Raw genomic sequence first — 19651 nt, 5'->3', positions numbered from 1 at the left:
ACAGGTACTGCTGAGAAGACCCAATGGGCATTCCTCAGCATATAGACCCATATAATATTCCTGAAAAGTCTATATTTGTAGCATACCCTGTCTAGAGCATATTTGATGAACACGTGAATCCAGTCAATCTTTCACCAACCAAGCCAATAATTTACCAGATTTACTGCCAAAAAAGCTGGTATTAGTAATATTTCATAGATTTAACCACCCGTTGGCGAAGGAGTTCATTAAGTTGAAATTGTACTGCTATGAGTTGCGCCTTATGGTCTGGATTAGGTTCCTGCCTGTGAAGCCTCAACGCCGCTATGAGCTGCCTTTCCAATCTTAGAATGGCCCTTTCTTGCATGTGTTTTTTGTGTGGAGTAAGCAATGATATCTCCGTGTAAAACTACTTTCGCAGTTTCCCAAAATATGGTGTGATTATCTTCATGCTGGGCATTAAAAGTGTGATATTGTTGCTACTGTTCATGAATGTACTCTTTAAATTTAGAGTCAGTGTATAAATCCAAAGAAAACCTCTATTGAAACGGAGCCGAGGGATCCGCATAGAGATGTATCATTAGCCAGATAAAGCCTATGATCAGATATTTCTGTAGGACCTATGTGAGCTTCCAGAACCTTTGAAAATAAAGTGTCCAAGCAGAGTAAATAATCTATTTGAGAATGGATATTATGGGCACATAAACAATGAGTGCAATCCTTTTCCAAGGGGTGCAAAACCTGCCAAACATCTAGCAGGTGAGTGCATCACATAATAGAGGAATCCCCTTGGTTATATCTATAGTTTCTGAGGGTCTAGAGGCGGACTTATCCATAGTGGGGTCAGATACTCTATTGAAATTTCCCTCTTTGATGTAAGGACAATTCAACAAAGTGGCCACAATACCTTTGAAAAAGTTCTTGTCATAAGTGTTAGGTACATACAAATTACAGAGTACCAACTCTATCCCATTAACCCTTAACCCAAATTATAACATAGCAACCAGAAGGATCTATGTGAGAGTGCAATTTTTGCACCAACAAATCTTTGCGGAATAGTATAACAACTCCTGCTTTCCTAGATATGGCAGGGGATTTTATGTAGTCCCCCACTATGTTCTAGAGTTGTCAGGTGGGTTTCCTGGAGCATGGTGATAGAGGCATGATGCCTGTTCAAACTTTGAAGTATTTAGGTCCGCTTCATAGGTGAAGAAATACTACCTACATGCCAGGAAAACACCATAAGTGTTGCAGAACTTATAGGCCGAGCCATAGAAGAAAGGAGCTATGTGATGATTTATACACGTCAAATGAGGACCGTCCCAGCCACCAGTCCCCATCACATTGTAGTAGAGCCAGAAGAAAAATAATCCAACCTAAATACATTATCAAATAATATACAAACAAACCAGGTCATTTCCAATAAAGTCACTCTCCCACTCACCATATCCCAATCAGACTACCCCCCCAAACCACCCTCCATCCCAATATTACAGCCAAATTGTTGGCCAGGGTCAGCATATGTCCCCCTCTCTCCCCCACACCTCCAACCCGGTATAAATCATACCACACTAATAAGGCAACTCAGCCAAGATAACAAGGAGCCTTAACGTATTGAGGGGAGCTCCAATGCTTCCCTCAAATGTATCTCATACCCCAGCTCCACCAATATATTGTTAGTCAGGAACAATTGTTCATACAAGTAGATGACTACCAAGAAACAGTCTAACAATGCAGTTATCATAAGAACATAAAAAGAGCCATCTCCGGAACAGACCCTAGGTCCATCAAGTCCGGCAATACGCACACGCGAAGGCCCCGCCAGGTGTACTCTGGCATAGTTATTAGTCCCCAATCACTCTAAGCTTCTCATAAGAGATGCGCATCTAGTTTACCCTTACCTATGTCACCTTAAGCCACTCATTAGGAGGTGTACCTCTAACTTACCCTTAAACCCTAGAACGGTGGATTCTGCAATTACCTCTTCTGGAAGAGCATCAGTGAGAAAAATGGCCTAGAGCCCTGCTGAAGATGGCAGAGGTAGTTGAAATAAGCATAACATTGTAACATACAAAGCTATAGGTCATTAAAGATATCAGGAGGTGTATGCCGCAATCCGGAGGACTGCTGCATCTCCCAAATGTCCTAAAATGAAACAATCAGGAGCTCTTTAGCATTCAAAAGTGCTATTACCGTATTTTCACGCATATAACGCGCGCGTTATACGTGTTTTTACAAACGGTGCATAACCTTGCGCGGTATACGCGTGAGCGCGTTGTACAAAAATTTTTTTACATAGTTTCCCCCCCCCACGTCCGATTCACACCCCCCCCCGCAGGACCACTCGCACCCCCACCACGAAGGACCGCTCGCACGCACCCGCACCCCGAAGGACCGCTCACACGCGCTCCCACCCGCACCCGCATCCCCACCCTGAAGGACCGCTCGCACGCACTCCCACCCGCACCCTGAAGGACCGCTCGCACGCACTCCCGCCCTCTTGCCCCAGCCAACCGCGGCACCCCCGACACGATCGGGGAAAGAGGGAGCTCAAGTCCTCTTACCCCAGCCAACCGCGGCACCCCCGACACGATCGGGGCAAAAGGGAGCCCAAGCCCTCTTGCCCCCGACTCCCCAACTCCCCGACAATATCAGGCCAGGAGGGAGCACAAACCCTCGGGGCCACGGCGACCCCCTACCCCCACCCCGCACTACATTACGGGCAGGAGGGATCCCAGGCCCTCCTGCCCTCGACGCAAACCCCCTCCCCCCAACGACCGCCCCCCCAGCCGATCCGCGACCCCCCTGGCCGACCCCCACGACACCCCCACCCCCCTTCCCCGTACCTTTGTGTAGTTGGCCAGACAGACGGGAGCCAAACCCGCCTGTCCGGCAGGCAGCCAACGACGGAATGAGGCCGGATTGGCCCATCCGTCCCAAAGCTCCGCCTACTGGTGGGGCCTAAGGCGCCTGGGCCAATCAGAATAGGCCCGGGAGCCTTAGGTCCCTCCTGGGGGCGGGGCCTTGGGCACATGGTCGGGTTGGGCCCATATGCCTCAGGCCCCGCCCCCAGGAGGGACCTAAGGCTCCCGGGCCTATTCTGATTGGCCCAGGCGCCTTAGGCCCCACCAGTAGGCGGAGCTTTGGGACGGATGGGCCAATCCGGCCTCATTCCGACGTTGGCTGCCTGCCGGACAGGCGGGTTTGGCTCCCGTCTGTCCGGCCAACTACACAAAGGTACGGGGAAGGGGGGTGGGGGTGTCGTGGGGGTCGGCCAGGGGGGGTCACGGGTCGGCTGGGGGGGGCGGTCGGAGGTTCTTGGGGGGGCAGTCGTTGGGGGGAGGGGGGTTTGCGTCGAGGGCAGGAGGGCCTGGGATCCCTCCTGCCCGTAATGTAGTGCGGGGTGGGGGTCGCCGTGGCCAGGAGGGTTTGGGCTCCCTCCTGGCCCGATATTGTCGGGGAGTAGGGGAGTCGGCGGAGCAAGAGGGCTTGGGCTCCCTTTTGCCCCGATCGTGTCGGGGGGGGGCAAGAGGGCTTGAACTCCCTCTTGCCCCGATTGTGTCGGGGGTGCCGCGGTTGGCTGGGGCAAGTGGGCTTGAGCTCCCTCTTGCCCCGATCGTGTCGGGGAGTCGGTGGGCAAGAGGGCTTGACGTTAGAGAAAGGGCGAACTGCTGGAAGAGGAAGCAGCGCAGGCACAGGGCTCACGGAAGGGCCGGGACCGCAAAGAGAAAGCAGCAGGACACCGGTAGGAGCTTCTACATGATGGGGGGGGGGGTCGGGAGGCTGTGGGGGTGCGAGCGGTCCTTCAGGGTGGGGGTGCAGCTGGTAGTGCGTGCGAGCGGTCCTGCGTTGGGGTGAATCGGACGTCGGGGGGGCATCAGGTTTTCAGGGTGGGGACAGGACTTCAAAGGGGAGAGGAGAGTCGGGCGGCGACGGGAGAGTCGGGCAGCATGCGCGGTATACGGGTGTGCGCGGTATATAAAAATTTCTGCACATAAATTTGTGTTTTCCGCGCGCTATACCCGTGTGCGCGTTTTACACGGGTGCGCGTTATCTACGTGAAAATACGGTATATCCATTCCCAGTAATCAAAAAGGAAAATGGCAGTCTACATGTGATATGAGCAAAACTGTAGTCCAAACGGGCCGCTAGCACACAGAACAGTCTAAGGTCAAGCAAAAATTCTGTCAAGAGCAATATGCTCAAGAAGTGTCCCCAGTCAGTAAGATGTGGTGCAAAGTTATGTATTGTTGCGCTTCGGAACATTTAGTGACAAAGTGAGCACTTCCAGCATAAGTAATCTGAAGTCTAGCCAGAAACAGGTGTGCAAAAGGGACCTTTGCTGTAGCCAATTGGGAGCACAATGGCGCAAATTCTTTCCGCATTGTGGTAATTTTGCTTGAATAGTCTTAAAAGCACAGTACCTGCTGTGACTGATATTCCAGGGTAACCCCTGAACGCAGGACCTTTAAACTCAGTTCTTTATGAGCGTAATTGAGCAAGCGAAAAATCACTACATGTGGCTTCTGGTTCTGATCTTTCTTCATGTCCAAACGATATGCCCTTTCGACTTGCAAAGGGTCTAGGTCTTTCAATAGAGCCAGCGACTGTGTGAGCCATGTCTCCAAAAAGCCTCGGAGGTTTTGATCAGGTAAAGTTTCTGACAGGCCAATTAGCCTTAAGATATTACGGCAGCTCCTGTTCTCTAAATCGTCCACCTTTTCCTCCAATTGAGTGCAGATTTTACTGAGGCATTGGTGTTCTGTTTGTATGCACTCCGTGTCAGCCTTAAGCATGTCCAGACACTGGGCAACAGTCGAAACATCGCTGCTCAACTCTGTGACTCTCTCACCCACTTCCGTAAACTTTATCAGCACCAGTTGCAGTTTGCAATCCAGGGAGGACTCCAAGGTCATCGATATTTCTGTAGTAATTTCTGCTGTCCATGTGGCTCCCACCGTGAAAGAGGACTCAGGGCCGTCCACCATCTTAGGCTTAACTCCCCAAAGCCAGTCACAATCTTTTAAAAGATTTTTAGCAGCCATTACTCCTGGGATTAAAGAATAAGGTTCAATACCAATGCCAGGAGTCTTGAAACGTCCAAATCACCAAGTTGCCCCAAATTCAAAGAGTTTAAAGGGTTGAAGCTGTAGAGAAAGAGAGGAGCTGAGGTAACTAGCAGCCACTCAGCACCATGGCATCACATGACCCGTCCCCAGATACAGTGTTTAATGTAGTTTTATCTTTCTTTTTTTTTTTCTTTTTTTTAAACCGTCTAGGAGTATATGGTATACATATTTTTTTAAATAAAATAATAAACAAACAATTGAAAATAGAAGGGAAAATTACACACAAAATGATTCTAAATACCAACTTGTTATGGAAATTACCACCCCAGGGATATTAAAAGTCTGAAGTCAGACCTGAAGCAGACATCGCAAAAAATTCATGTGAAGCACCATATAGAACATTTGAAATCAACAAGAGGGCTAAATGGAATTGGAGAAGCATTTTCTGACCAAGCAAAGTCCGATTCTTTCAGTATTTCAAATGCTGGGGGTTGAGGGAAGAAGCAGGATAACCCTGTTTCTCTCCTTTCAGCAGAACCTGGCCCCTAAGAAAGTGGGAAACTCTCCAACCCTGAGATGTCCTATCTGTCTGTCCAAATTAGATTGTGAGCTCTTCTGAACAGGGATCATTTATGAATGTTAAATGTACAGCACTTTGAATGCCTTTCAGTGCTATAGAAGTGATAATAGTAGTAGTACAATGGTCTGTGTGTGGCACACTCTTCACTCACACCAACCCATCCTCTCCCTTTTCCTATCCTTACTCTCCCTCCTCTTGAGCCTTAAAGCATGAGGACCCTCCCCCCCACACTACTCTTTCATTGCAATGGAGCCCAGACTTTGGGGGATATGAGCTGGGGAAAGAATGTAGTTAAGCCAATTCAAAAAAACCTGGGTTTCAAAGCCAGAGGCTACTCTCATCCCCACTGTTGTTACTTAATTCCTGAAGATACTGCCACTTTCCAGAGAGAAGAAAGGAAAAAAAAGGATCTGAGCAGCAGGAAAGCTTACCAAATAAGAAGAGGGAAAGACTGAGCTACAGGAAAAGAGAAAAAGGAAAGAAGGCTTGCCTAGGTATAAAAAGCTGAACTGTTCTGTGAGCTGGATCTGATCTGAGGACAAATAATATTGCCAAGGGTCACAACTTGGAAATCCCTACTATAAGATTTACTTATGGCATGATAACTAATACACTCTGGTTATGCTCCTATTCTCTGTACTATAAGCACTTATTTGAATTAAAGTCTTGCAGAGTTTAACAGAATACAGGCAGTACCATTTATATTTATGTCAACTTGCTATACCACCCTTCACAAAATGTAAACAATTCCTTCACTCCCTCCCACTTCCAGTCCTACTGTACTAAGACAGCACAACAGCTGAAAATCAAGACCCTTGCAAGAAAAGAGGACTGTGGGTGCCTTGACCTCTCTAGAATAAAACATAGAAACATGGCAGCAGATAAAGGCCAAATGGTCCATTTAGTCTGCCCATCCGAAGTAACCATTATCTTTCTCTCTCTGAGAGATCCCACATGCCTATCCCAGGTCCTCTTGAATTCAGACACAGTCTCTGTTTCCCCCACCTCTTCCGGGAGACTGTTCCACACCATCTACCACCCTTTCTGTAAAAAAGTATTTCCTCAGAATAGGTAATTGCTTGCAACAAACAAACTCAATCTTTTGACTCTACAAATCAAAGGGACATCAATTGAGATTCCAAAGGCTAAAACAACTAAAAACACAATGGATAAGAAATACCACAAACTCAATTTGCATTCTAATAAAATAGGAGGTCTTGATTCATGCAGTGGCCCCACATTTTCCCACAGCTTTCCACAACACCAGGATCATTGGGTAATACCATTCAAATGAAAATCTGAAACCTGAATTTACAATATAATGAACAGAACCAGAGCGATATCAGATAGATGGAGGAACAAACATATGTGAAGAGATTATACATAATATATAAGGTTTTCAGGATTCTTTAAGTACTGAAGGCAGCTTACCTCTCCATGAAAAATGAATGAACCTGAAAAGGCCAGCTGTAAAGACCACCACCACTGAAGGTCATCCAGAAGCTAAAAGCAGCCATCCAAACCTATTATCACTAGTACAGTTTAAAGTTCTAGTATGAATACAATCTAAGGTGTCCACTTTTTCTGCAGGCATGCACTCACATAAACCTTACTCCTTAGAGCAAGCACAGGAAATAAACCACTCTCCATGCCCTCCTTAAATACCCTCATTGTCTAAAAGAGAATCGCATCAGTTGATTAATGTCCTGCAGGTAAGCACACCTTCAAATGTAACTTTGTGGCTTAACATGGAGCCTCAGATAGTCACAGCACGTGTAAGCCTATTCTGTGATATGACATCATAAAGCTTTGTCAAAGAAATGTATTTTTGTAGATCACAAAGATCCTGATGTAGCATAGCTGCACCCTGCAGCTCCTGTAGTGATGCTTTATCAGTCTTTGCCAGATAATTTTCCCTGTATTGCACTGCAAAAAAATGAGGCACACATTCATTTTCTGATGATGTAATATGGAGCTGAAATCTTAGTTTACAAGTTTATAAATTTTTTGTCTATCCCAAGTATCTAGACAGTTTACAATAGATTAAAGTTAAAAATATATTATACATATATATATATATATATATATATAATCTTAAAAAAATTAGGAAAGGAGAAAATAGACTAACAGGAAACAAGTGGGGAAGCTGGGTAAGGGAAGTAAAGTTACAATTAAATTGAGTTAGAAAGACTAGCTAAAAGGTGTTAATGTCTGATTAAGAGGGTGCTTAGGACAATGGCCTGCTTGAATGGGACAAAGAAGCCAGAGACTAATCCCATCACCATGCTTGCAGGTATCACACCCTCCTTAGCAATTAAATTAACCATTGTTTCAAACAGTGTACAAATTCTAAACAGAAAGATACTGGGAGATACAATATTTTCTCTATTCAGAATAAGATTCCAAGGTATAAAAGCCTGCTCTCTGCTCTATCAATCTATCTATCTATCTCTGGGCTCTCTGGTTCTTTCTTTCTTTCTTTCTCTGGCTCTCCCTAGAACTGCAAGCTTCCTTCTGGACTCTGTAAGGCAGGGAAACTGCGTTGCTCTCTGCATAATTGTAATGCTTTCTGCTTAATTGTAATGCTTATAAATATTGCTTTTCTGCAAGACTATTTCTATAATATATTCTTTATGCAAACACCTCTGGCTATGCCTTCTTTATTCTACTTTCTGGTGAGTCATCTGTGAGGGAACTGTACCTGGGACCTGGCGTTGGTCAGTGCGCATTTCACTTAACCCCTACCACCATACATTGGGGGGGGGGGGCCACTAACTGAAACTGACAAGGACAAGGAGGGAAGCCTTCTCAGAGATCCTGCCAGTACCGAGGGCGGATGCAAAGAGGCAGACCAAGCTGCAAGCAATAAACGGTTGGCTGAGGAGATGGTGTGAAGAGGAGGGTTTCCACTTTGTACGCAACTGGACAATTTTTTGGGGGAAGAGCAAGCTCTACAGGAGGGACGGACTGCACCTGAGCACGGCTGGGACGAGGTTGCTGGCACGCAACGTCCAGAGCGGCATAGACTTGGCTTTAAACTGAGAAGGGGAAAGCCGACAGTCGATCTGACCTCGACACATCGGACCAAAGTATCAAACAAGGATACTGAACCAGAAATTTGTAAAAGAGGGCTTGGGACTGAGTGGGAACTTTTGGGAAAAGGACGCAATGCAGGGAGCCAAAGCACAAATGAACCTAGCAAGCAGGATTAAGAGAGAACAACAGGAGCCAGAGGGTCATCCAAACATGGGGAAGCAGGCTGAGGACGACATAGACACACCGCAGGATGGGGATGAACATAACATGGCTCGTGGGCTGGCAACCCATGAGGGGGTCGGCAGGAGCGCCAAACCACGAGGAGAACCAGCGAGGAAGGCAAATAACCGGGACTTAAATTGCCTATACACTAATGCTAGGAGCCTAAGAGCCAAAATGAGAGAACTGGAAGTCATAGCCAGTACAAAGTACCTGGACATAAGTTGGTGGGGGCGTATTGTTACGTATAAAATGATAATCCTTCCTAAGTTTATGTTTACACAGCTTCCTGTGGCGATTCCTGGGTCTCTTCTGGCCCAATGGCAAAGTAAGTTGGGAAAGTTTATTTGGGGGAAGGATATTAGACAACAAAGGTCGACAAAGTGTAGAGAGGAAGGGAGGAGGGGTTAATTTGCCTTCCTTACGAGTTTATTATAAGACTTAGAATACCTCCTCTTTATCCGATTGGTGGATTTAAATGTGGGTATTAAAAAAGGATTTCCTGCGAGTCTCTTTGTTTGAAAGTACCCCTGACACAGTTCTCAGCACAAAAAAAAAAAAAAAAAAGGGGGCCCTTTTGTTGAATTTGGAACACAGCACCAGATGAATTGGCTTGATCCACAATCTTCCAAAAATAAGTTTAAGAATAAGCAACAATATTTTTGTATAGTTTTGCTACCTCTGTTGTCTGGTACTGGACATTTTTTCTGGTCAGTTGGATGGTTTTTCATTAGATAGTGTTTCCATACACCGACTTGAGTATTATTGTTGTTGTTTAGAGTTTTTTTTTGTTTTTTTTTTTTAATTCTTTGTGCTTTTTTATCCACTATTTTGATTTGGTGGTTAGGTTGTCAGTGACAGTAACTGCTATATCCCCTATCTTTAAACATTAGTCTTGTTTGAGGTGCTTAGTACTACTACTACTACTATTTAACACTTCTATGGCACTGTACATTTTGACATTATTAAATAGACAGTCAGAGGAGGAGCTTACAATCTAACCTGGACAGAAAGACATGACATAGAAGGTTGGGGATGCAAAACCCAAAGTGAGAAGAGTTAGGAGTTGAAAACAGTGTCAAAGAAGCAGGCTTTTAACTTGGACTTGAACACTGCCAGAGACGTAGTCCACCATAGGGATTCAAGCAGTTTATTCCAGGCATACAGCACAGCAAGACAGAAAGGACAGAGTTTGGAGTTGGCAAACGAAGAAAAGAGCACAGATAAGATTGACTTACCCGTTGAGTAGAGCTCATGGTGGGGAACACAGGGGGAGAGACGTAGAGAGATATAATGAGGGGCAGATGAATGAATGCATTTGTAGGACAGTAAGAGGAGTTTGAATTGTATTTGGAAATGGATGGGAAGCCAATGAAGTGCTGAGGCATTACCTTCCACTTTCTGCTTTTACTGTATTTGGTGCTGTGGTTACAGGTTAACTAATGGTATTTAGCAGGTATATTGTTGCATATATCCCTACCTATATATTTTTGATGTCTGTCCAAATAAAAAAGTACTATACAATGATGCAAGTAATGCACCACTTTCAACAGTGCAGAACTCATGAGTCTCCTACCACTTGTCATGTAAGCCAAATCCTCAATATCAGTACAAATACATTTTTAATTCGTCTCTCTCCAAGAAATTACCTGCACTATATGATTTTGAGGTGAGTGAATTACTGATGAGGACTGTGCAGTCTGTATGACACCCTGTACCTGGACATGATCACCAGCAAGCTGTACTGCCATCAGTGGTGCTGATCCTCGTAGTGACATCTAAAAAGAAACCATGAAGGATTTCATATTCAGAAAAACAATAGTTACAGATCCAGAAACAGTCATACATTCCATGTATTTGACAAACAATGGGGTTGGGGAATTCCAAAAATTGTTGAGTTTTTTCAATCTTTCTTTTTACCCTTAATAAAAACAAGTTCAGTAACTAAAAACCCAACATATACTAAACAGGATCCTTCCTATTTCTCTATACTTATCCTCAAAACCAGGCCATATGGTCTAGCTCAGCGGTCTCAAACACGCGGCCCAAGGGCCGCATGTGGCTCTCCAGGTTTTATTTGCAGCCCACGGTCTGGACTGGATCATTCTCTTCTTTTTGGAGCAGCAGCGTGTCTGGCCGGCTCGTTCCATTCAAAGCCGCGGGTTGGCGGCTCCTTGCACTATCCACTCCTACATCGGAAGCCTCTCTGACATCACAAATTCAGAGAGGCTTCAGACGCAGGTGCGGATCTCGCAAGGAGCCGCCACCCGCGGCTTTGAACGGAATGAGCCGGCCAGACACGCTGCTGCTCCAGCGGCGTACCAAGGGGGGGGGCGGTCCGCACAGCTGGCCACCCTCCACTGTTCTCCCTAGAGTGCGGCTCGTCTAGAGCAGTGGTGCCCAACCTGCTTCCCTTCCCTTCTCACCGCTGCCATCGGGGAACAGGCCGGCACCATGCTCTTTGATCTCCCTGCTTCTCTCGCCGCCCGACGTCAATTCTGACGTCGAGAGGACGTTCTGGCTAGCCAATCGCTGCCTGGCTGACGTTAGAATTGACGTTGGGCGGCGAGGGTTGGGCGGCCCCGTGGAGAAGAGAAGCATGGAGATCTCAGCCTGTTCCCGATGGCGGCAGAAGCAGCAGCCTATTCCCCGGCGGCGGTGGCATGGGGGAGGGCAAGAAGGAAGAAAGAAAGAAGGGGGGGACAGGGAGCCAGAAACAAAGCAAAAAAATGGGACACAGAATCAGAGAAAAACAGACATAGAAAAAGAAAGAAAAAGTTGGGGGAGGGAATGAGGTCTGGAGGAGAGGAAGCATACAGGAGGCTGAAAGAAGGGAAGAAATATCGGATGCACAGTCAGAAGAATAAAGTGGAACCAGAGACTGATGAAATTGCCAAACGAATGTATGAAAACGATTTTATTTTCGATTTAGTGATTGAAATGTGCCAGTTTTGAGAAAGAAAAGATATTAAACTTTAAATGTGAGTGCTGCAGAAAAAATAGAGTACTTGGAGGGCTGCAGAAAAAATAGTTAATGTCTTATTAAAGAAATGACAATTTTGCATAAGGTAAAACTCTTTATAGTTTATATATCTTTCCTTTTAACTGTTAAAGGAAAGTTTTATAAACTATAAAGAGTTTAGTCTCATGCAAAATTATCATTTCTTTAATAAGACATTAACTATTTTTTTTCTGCGGTCCTCCAAGTACCTACAAATCCAAAATGTGGCCCTGCAAAGGGTTTGAGTTTGAGACCACTGGTCTAGCTTCTTTGGGCCCGATATTCAGCCTGTAGAGGTAAGCGGCCATGTGTGGCTCTTGGTATTAGATATTCGGGTATGTCCACGGACCCAAAAGTTAACTGGGAACCATTTAAAGTGCAATATACACCAGTACTGGTACACTCTAATAATCTTCCGTTAACATAAAATCAAGACTAAACAAACATAAAAGATACATAACTGACATGGATACTGCTTCAATAAAATTCAAGTACTTAAAGATATTAGCAAATTATATTACATTACATTAGTGATTTTTATTCCGCCATTACCTTGCGGTTCACCATTAACATTACTAATATAAGTCTAACTTGGAAAAATATTAGAAGCGTTGCTGAAAGACAAGATAGTGAAATTCCTAGAATCAAATGTGTTACAAGATCCAAGACAACATGGCTTTACTAAAGGTAAATCGTGTCAAACAAATCTGATTGAATTCTTTGACTCGATAACCAGAGAATTAGACTGAAAAAAGTGCACTAAAGCCTCCGACATGGTTACTCTTTAGAGGCTCTTGAAAAAACTTGACTGGCTGAAGTTAGAACCCAAGTGGTGAACTGGATTAGAAACTGGACAGACACCAGAGGATGATGATTAATGGAATTCACTCGGAGGAAGGAAAGATGAATAGTGGAGTGTCACAAGGGTTGCTGTTGGGGCTAAGTCTGTTCAATATATTTGTGAGCGATATTGCCAAGAGGTTAGAAGGTAAAGTTTGCCCTTTTGCAGATGATACCAAGATCTGTTAACAGAGTAGACATCCCAGAGAGAGTGGGAAACATGAAAAAGGATCTGGAAAAGTTAGAAGAATGGTCTAATGTTTTGCAACTAAAATTCAATGTAAAGAAGTCCAGTTATGCACTTGGGGAGTAGAAATCTGAGGTAACCGTATGTGGTGAGAGATTGATATGCACGCATGGGGAGAGGGACCTTGAGGTGATGGCATCTGAAGATCTGAAGGTGACAAAACAGTATGATAAAGCAGTGGATGTAGCCAGAATGATGCTGGGTTCTATAGAAACATGCATAATCAGAAAGGAGGTACTGATGTCTCTGTACAGGTCATTGGTGAGGCTCCACTTTGAGTATTGTGCTCAGTTTTGGAGGCCGAATCTGGCTAAGGATATAAAGAGACTTGAAGTAGGAGTCCAGAGAAAAGCGACAAAAATGGTATGGGGTTTGCACCAAAAGACATAAAATGACTGAATCGGAATACTCTAGAACAGTGTTTCTCAACTTCTTCAAGCCATATACCCCCTAAGCCTAACAAATATCCCTGCCCAAGCTCTGCCCCTGACCCCACCCCCATAATAATAGTACTAATTGTAATGCAATTTCTTCCATCCATTTTTCATATACACACAATATCTAATTAATACATAATGGTAGCCACAAAATTTAAAAAACACAAAGCATACTGTATGCACAGAAAATGTTAATTATCACTTATATTTGGGGGGGTTTCAAAGAGGTCAAAGCAGATGACTTTAAAATATGCAGTCAGTAACAACTATAGCAAACGAGACAAATATAGCGCAAAATATAGACAGCAGATATCTTTAAAATATGCAGTCAGTAACAACTATAGAAAATGAGACAAATATAGCACAAAATATAGACAGCAGATATCTTTTTTTTAGTATAAACTTTTTTTATTCACCAACATGAAAGATATACACAGAACAGAGAGAACACAATTATTTTCTCAGTACAATGCCACAATACAGATTAACATGGTAACACCCAACTAGAAATCCCAGATATCAGCGAGAGTCCAGGCCTGTACTCTGATAGCCTGGAGCCCTCCAAATCCATACTAGACACAACCCCCCAACCGCTCCATCCCAACACCCCCCACCCCCAAAACCCCTCCCTCAACCCACTGGCAAGACGGGGTAACTGGCTTCCGCAAGCGATTGACCACCTGGCTCTTTATCACAGGGGGCAGAGTATCCAAATAAGAAGCCCAAACAGACAGAAAAAGCTTGCTCCGAGATCCAGAGAACCGAGCGGACATGGACTCCCAGACCATTAAAAGATGCAATTTATTGCGCCAATACCAGATGGTGGGCGGGGAGTCCTGAAGCCAATGAGTAAGAATACATTTCATTCCCACAATATATCCCTTACGAATGAGCTGGCTATCCCCTGCAGAAAGGCCGCCTAAATAGCCCTCCGCCAAAAAAATAGTCCCTTCCACCGATGAGGGGAGCCGATAACCTACCAAAGATTCCAAATAACAGCGGACCTCCATCCAAAAGGCAGAAATTGATGTACACAGCCACACCCCATGTGCCAAAGAATTATCAACCCAAATATGCAGTCAGTAACAACTATAGAAAATGAGACAAATATAGCACAAAATATAGACAGCAGATATAAATTCACAAAACCGACACATTTTGATCACTAAATTGAAAACAAAATTATTTTTCTGACTTTTGTTGTCTGGTGATTTCATGAGTCTCTGCTTGCATTTCCTTCTGACTGTGCATCCAATATTTCTTTCTTTCTGCCTCTGTATGCTTCCTCTCCTTCGGACCCCATTCCCTTCCCCAACCAATATCTCTCTGTCCCTCCATGAATCCAACTTTTCTTCCTCTCTCCTCCATCCCTATTGGCAATATGTCTCCCTCTCTCTCTCTCTCTCACTGTTCATCTATCTTGAGAGATCCAGGCATTTCTCCCACCTCCCTCTACTGCTGCATCCAACATTAATCCTTCTCTCATCCCCTGGATCATGTGCAGCATTTTTCACCACTGCCCACCAGCACCATGCCCATTTCTCCTTCTCTCACCCCTCTCAAGCACAATGCCACATTTCTCCCTCCATCACTATGTCCAACATTCCTCCCCCTTGTATCCCCTTCAATTTGTCCCTCTGTTCCCTCTCCACCACCATATCCAACATTTCTCCTCTCATCCTTCTCTTTCCATGCATCTCTACCTCTCTCCTCTTTCTCTCTATGCCCAATTTTCCTCTTTCTTCCTTTCCCTCTCACTCACACTGATGCCCAACAATTCTGCCTTTCTATTCCCTCCTGTCCCAAGTAGTGCCCCCTTCCCCTCCTGTGTCCCATGTTCATGTCCCTTCCCTTCCTTCTGTGTTAAGTTCGTGCCTCTTTCACCGCCTTCCAAATTAAGTTGCACGCACCCCTCTCTCCCAAAGCCGACCTGTCCCACCCACAGAAGCGGATCCCTACCTGCCCGCACCCCCATCTCCTGAAGCCGACCCATCCACAGAAGCCGATCCCTGCCTGCCTTGTCCACTCACACCCTTCCCGAAGTTGACCAAACCCGTCCACAAAAGCCAATTCCTTCCTGCCTGCCCTACCCACATCCCCCTCCCCGAAGCCAACCCTGTTACTTTATTGGTGCCGGATTTGCTCCATTCTCCCCCCAGCAGCAACTCCATGCAGGGACAGCGCGTGCGATTAACATGCTGCACATGGCTGGCACACAAGCCTTCCCTCTGGACTGTAAGTGTGCTTTGGCTTTGTACTTGCAACACATTCAACCACATAGATCTGTCCCTCAACTTTACAGCGCCGAAGAAGACCTCTCTCGCTGGGTGCGGGAAGCAGTTTGGAGGTAAGGACACCCCACCCCGCCCGTCGCGAGCCCAATTAGCTTTAAAAGGGGGGATACGGAGGACGCTGTGTGGGAACCAAGAAGACAGCTGGACACTCACAGATGCTAGGGAGAGCCGTATTTAGCACAGGCCTTTAAAAATATACAACAGGATGGGGTGTTTAAAAAAACGAAGTATCTTCGCTGCATAAGATGCACCGACATTTCCACCCACTTTTGGGTAGGAAAAAAAGTGTGTCTTATGGAGCGATAAATACAGTATTTCCTGGAGCAGAATTGAGGCAGCTTGTTGTTGTGGGGAGACGCGAAGAGACTTATCTGAGGAGTCCCCCACTGAGAAAAATGTGATGAAGAGGCGAGGAATTGCGTGTCCAATCATGAGGTTGTAGAAGATGACTCAATTTGTCCGCCAGACAGTTATTCTCTCCTTGAATGTAGACAGCTTTCAGGAAGGTGTTGTGAAGGATTGCCCAATCCCACACCTGTAGAGCTTCCTGGCAAAGAGGGAGAGATCCTGTTCCTCCCTGCTTGTTGACTTGGTTATCCGTCTGAATGAGGACTACCTGGTCGTGAAGAAGATGTTGAAAAACTTTGAGATCATTGAAAATCGCTCTGAGTTCCAATAGATTGATGTGACACTGACAATCCGTGCTGGACCAATGGTCTTGAGTATGGAGACCATCCAGATGAGCCCCCTTAAGCGCAAGTCGAAGAATCTGTAGCAAGGACCTTCTGATGAGGGGGCGTTTGACACAGTAAACCTCTGGAGAGATTGGAAGAGCGCGTCCACCAGTGGAGAGACTGTCTCAACGAAGGAGTCACTCTGATACGTTGAGATAGCGGGTCGCAAGCCTGCACCCACTGAGATGTCAGGATCCACTGAGGAATTCTGAGGTGAAGTGTGGCAAAAGGAGTCACTTGAACTGTAGAAGCCATGTGACCCAGGAGAACCAAGGCTGCCTGATGGAACCACGACTAAACTAACACTAGCGACAGCTATGTGGGGAATTTAAAAGCATGCAGTGAGCTGCCGTTAGGGAGAGGTACAGCTGAGCCAGCGATTCCATCAGGCAGCCTCAGGGCTTTGCTAGGCCGGCCCGCCTCTGATGATGCAACTTTCTCTTTCATCGGAAGCGGGCCGGCCTAGCAAAGGCCCAAGGCTATCTGATGGAATCGCCGGCTGAACTAACACTAGCGGCAGCTGTATGGAGAAGTTAAAGGAAGGGAGAGATATAGCGCCGGCACCATGTATAAACAATGGCAGAAGGAAATTGGGAGGCATACAGCGTCACATACCCCCCTACAAGCAGCTCGAGTACCAAGAAACACTGTTTTACACAATTAAAGCAGTTTACATGGGGCAATGAAGTATCAAATGACTTATCCAGAGACACAAGGAGCTGCAGTGATAATCAAATTCTCCACCTCAGGGTGCTGAGGCAACTACTCTAATCACTAGGCCACTCTTCTATTTTAGACCCTATATGGAAATGCTCCTGAAAGCTTCCCAAAATTCACCAAAATATTAGGCAGGTTCATAGGTAGGACACCACAATTCTGACCAATTGCCTCTATCATTTCCATCTATGAAAGGTATAAAATACATAAAATCTTAGTACAAATCTTAACTATCATACTGCAAAAGTTTGGAACTCGCTTTCTGAGAAGATTCATGTTACTACGATGGAAGCAATATTCCATAATTACCTGAAACATGGGGCTTACCCCTCTTTTACTAAGCCCAATAGCGTAGATTTAATGGGTGTCAGAGCATTTGCAGTGCGGCACTCACTCCCACAGCTTAGTTAAAAGGGGGCCTTAATGAGATCTAGATTTCTCACTAAAGGTCTACTTGGTGTAATTATAATGTTATCTGTAACCTACTACCTATGACATAACTACCATATTTCTCTGAAAATAAGACTGTGTCTTATATTAATTTGGGGTCCAAAAAACGCACTAGGGCTTATTTTTGGAGATATCTTATTTTTTCCATGTACAACAATCATCTCTCCCTTCTCCTCCATCCCAATTCTTCCTCTTTCCTTTCTCCCCCCCCCTTCTCCCCCATGTGCAGTATCGTTCCTCTCCACTCACCCATTCCCTTGTGCAGCATCTTTCTATCCCTCCCTCCCATCCCTCTCTGCCGACCCTCCCATCCTCTTGTACGGCTGCGATGGTTAAGATGGGCTGGAGTGTGCTTTGATGGAGACTCCAGTAGATGGAATCTATGCACATTACTGGGCAGGGCTCTGGGTTTCTGGCCCAGAAATATCTAAGAAAAAGGACGATTTAAACTAAATTAATCTATGGAGCATATATGGTTGGGCAGACTAAATAGACCACTCGGGTCTTTATCTGACGTCATTTACTATCCCTCCCTCCCATCCCCCTCTGTAGCAGAACCCTGCCAACACTCCCACTGTGAGATTGACATACCTCCACTCCGAGGCCGTATGTCAGTCTCAAGGTGGGAGGTTTGGCGGGGCTCTGCTGCACAGGGGGATGGGAGAGAGGAATAGAAAGATGCTGCACAAGGGGATGGGTGAGAGGGGGAAAGATGCTGCACAAGGGGGGGGGGGAAAGCACTGCCACCTGTGAATCGGGCAGCACTAGTGTCAGGCGTGGAGTCGGGGGTCGATCTTATTTTTGGGATAGGTCTTATTTTCGGGGAAACACAGTATCTGTAAATTGCTGCTTCAGAAATATCTGATAAGGATGTAACCTGATTTTTCTCATATAGTCTGTGTAACGTTTATGCTACTTGTAACCTACCTAGAACTCATGCTCTGGGAAGATTTGGCACATAACTTAACTAAACAGTACTGGGAAACTTAACATTATTTGATTCAAACCAGTCCACCTTCCATCCACAACTGTATACACTGAGTGCAGTGCACTTCATAAAAATATCTCGTTCATAGACAAGAAACACGCTTTATGTTCCTTTACTACCTCCGAATTTTTTTTTTAAGAATAGTTTTTCCATGTTGTGCAAAGGGGAACATACTGAGAGCATGAAACCCCCAGAGTTAACAGTGGTTGAACATGGACAAAGTAAGGGCAGCCGGGCCTGGGTCTTGGGTTGGGAGGCGCGCAGGGAGGAGGGGGAGAGGAAGAGGAATTAGCAGCACACCAACAGAGAGGCACAGCCCTTCCCCGACAGGGACCTGTGCGCGCCTTGCTCTAGGAAACCCGGGACAGCCGGCAGCCCCCATCGCGCCCTCCCCGGGTCTCGTTACCTGCGTCTCTTCGCCCGCAGCAGGAAGCAGAGCACGGAGTCGCGGGCCTGCGCCGCCACCGCCTCCTCCCAATCCTTCGGAACTCGCCACGAACCGGACCCCCAGCACGTGGACCGCTAAAACGGCGAAGAGAACGCACTGAATGCGGGGCTGCTGGAATCCTCCTCCTCAGAACGCTGCCCGCATCCTCCAACCGCAGCCCGCTGGATCCTCCCGCCTCAACCTCCGCCTAGGCCGCGGCGCGACGTCATGCTGCCAGGTGACGTCACGCGCGAGCGAGCCGGCCGGGAAGGGGGGGGGGGGAAGCACGTAGGAAGCCTAACTGGCCGGCCCTGCGGGGCCCAAGCGGAGGTGGCGGCTGAAGCAGGTTTGATTGGTTAGTTTAGACTCGATTAGGGAACTCTCTACAGCCAGAGCCATAAGTCTCGGGCCACACCCAACCCACTCTGCATATGTGACTTATGCTATGCTTATTCGTGGTGGAAAACCTGGAAACGGGATTTGCAAAGTAGGGCCACAGGAGAGGACAGAAACATTAAGAAAAAAAAAACAAAACAGGCTCGTCCAATTGTTTTACAGGGGCCACATTTAATATTTCATAAGATTCGGAAGACCAAGACACGTGCGCAAGCAGATGTCTGTATTTAGCAGGAC

General features: G+C 46.1%; 1 protein-coding gene across 4 annotated transcripts in view; it reads right to left on the bottom strand.

Annotated features, from left to right (window-relative positions):
* ATF1 (activating transcription factor 1) overlaps positions 1 to 19435 on the bottom strand; it is a 155163-nt gene extending 135728 nt beyond the window's left edge. For 2 of the 4 annotated variants that reach the window (XR_004538768.1, XM_033937377.1), the window contains exons 1-2: positions 18998 to 19435; positions 10533 to 10661 (exon numbers count right to left, since the gene is read on the bottom strand). Coding sequence is in view for 3 of the 4 variants with exons in the window: in XM_033937377.1 (XP_033793268.1) it covers positions 10533 to 10661 (129 nt within the window). In the remaining variant the exon portion in view is untranslated. The remainder of the gene's footprint in view (positions 1 to 10532; positions 10662 to 18997) is intronic. The other 2 variants (XM_033937376.1, XM_033937374.1) reach the window with 2 other exon arrangements.
* Positions 19436 to 19651: the final 216 nt, after the last annotated feature.

Source organism: Geotrypetes seraphini, chromosome 3 (genome assembly GCF_902459505.1).
Source record: "Geotrypetes seraphini chromosome 3, aGeoSer1.1, whole genome shotgun sequence".
NCBI lineage: Eukaryota > Metazoa > Chordata > Amphibia > Gymnophiona > Dermophiidae > Geotrypetes > Geotrypetes seraphini.
The sequence above is the reverse complement of the archived record's forward strand: the minus strand, read 5'-3'. Positions and strand labels throughout refer to the sequence as shown.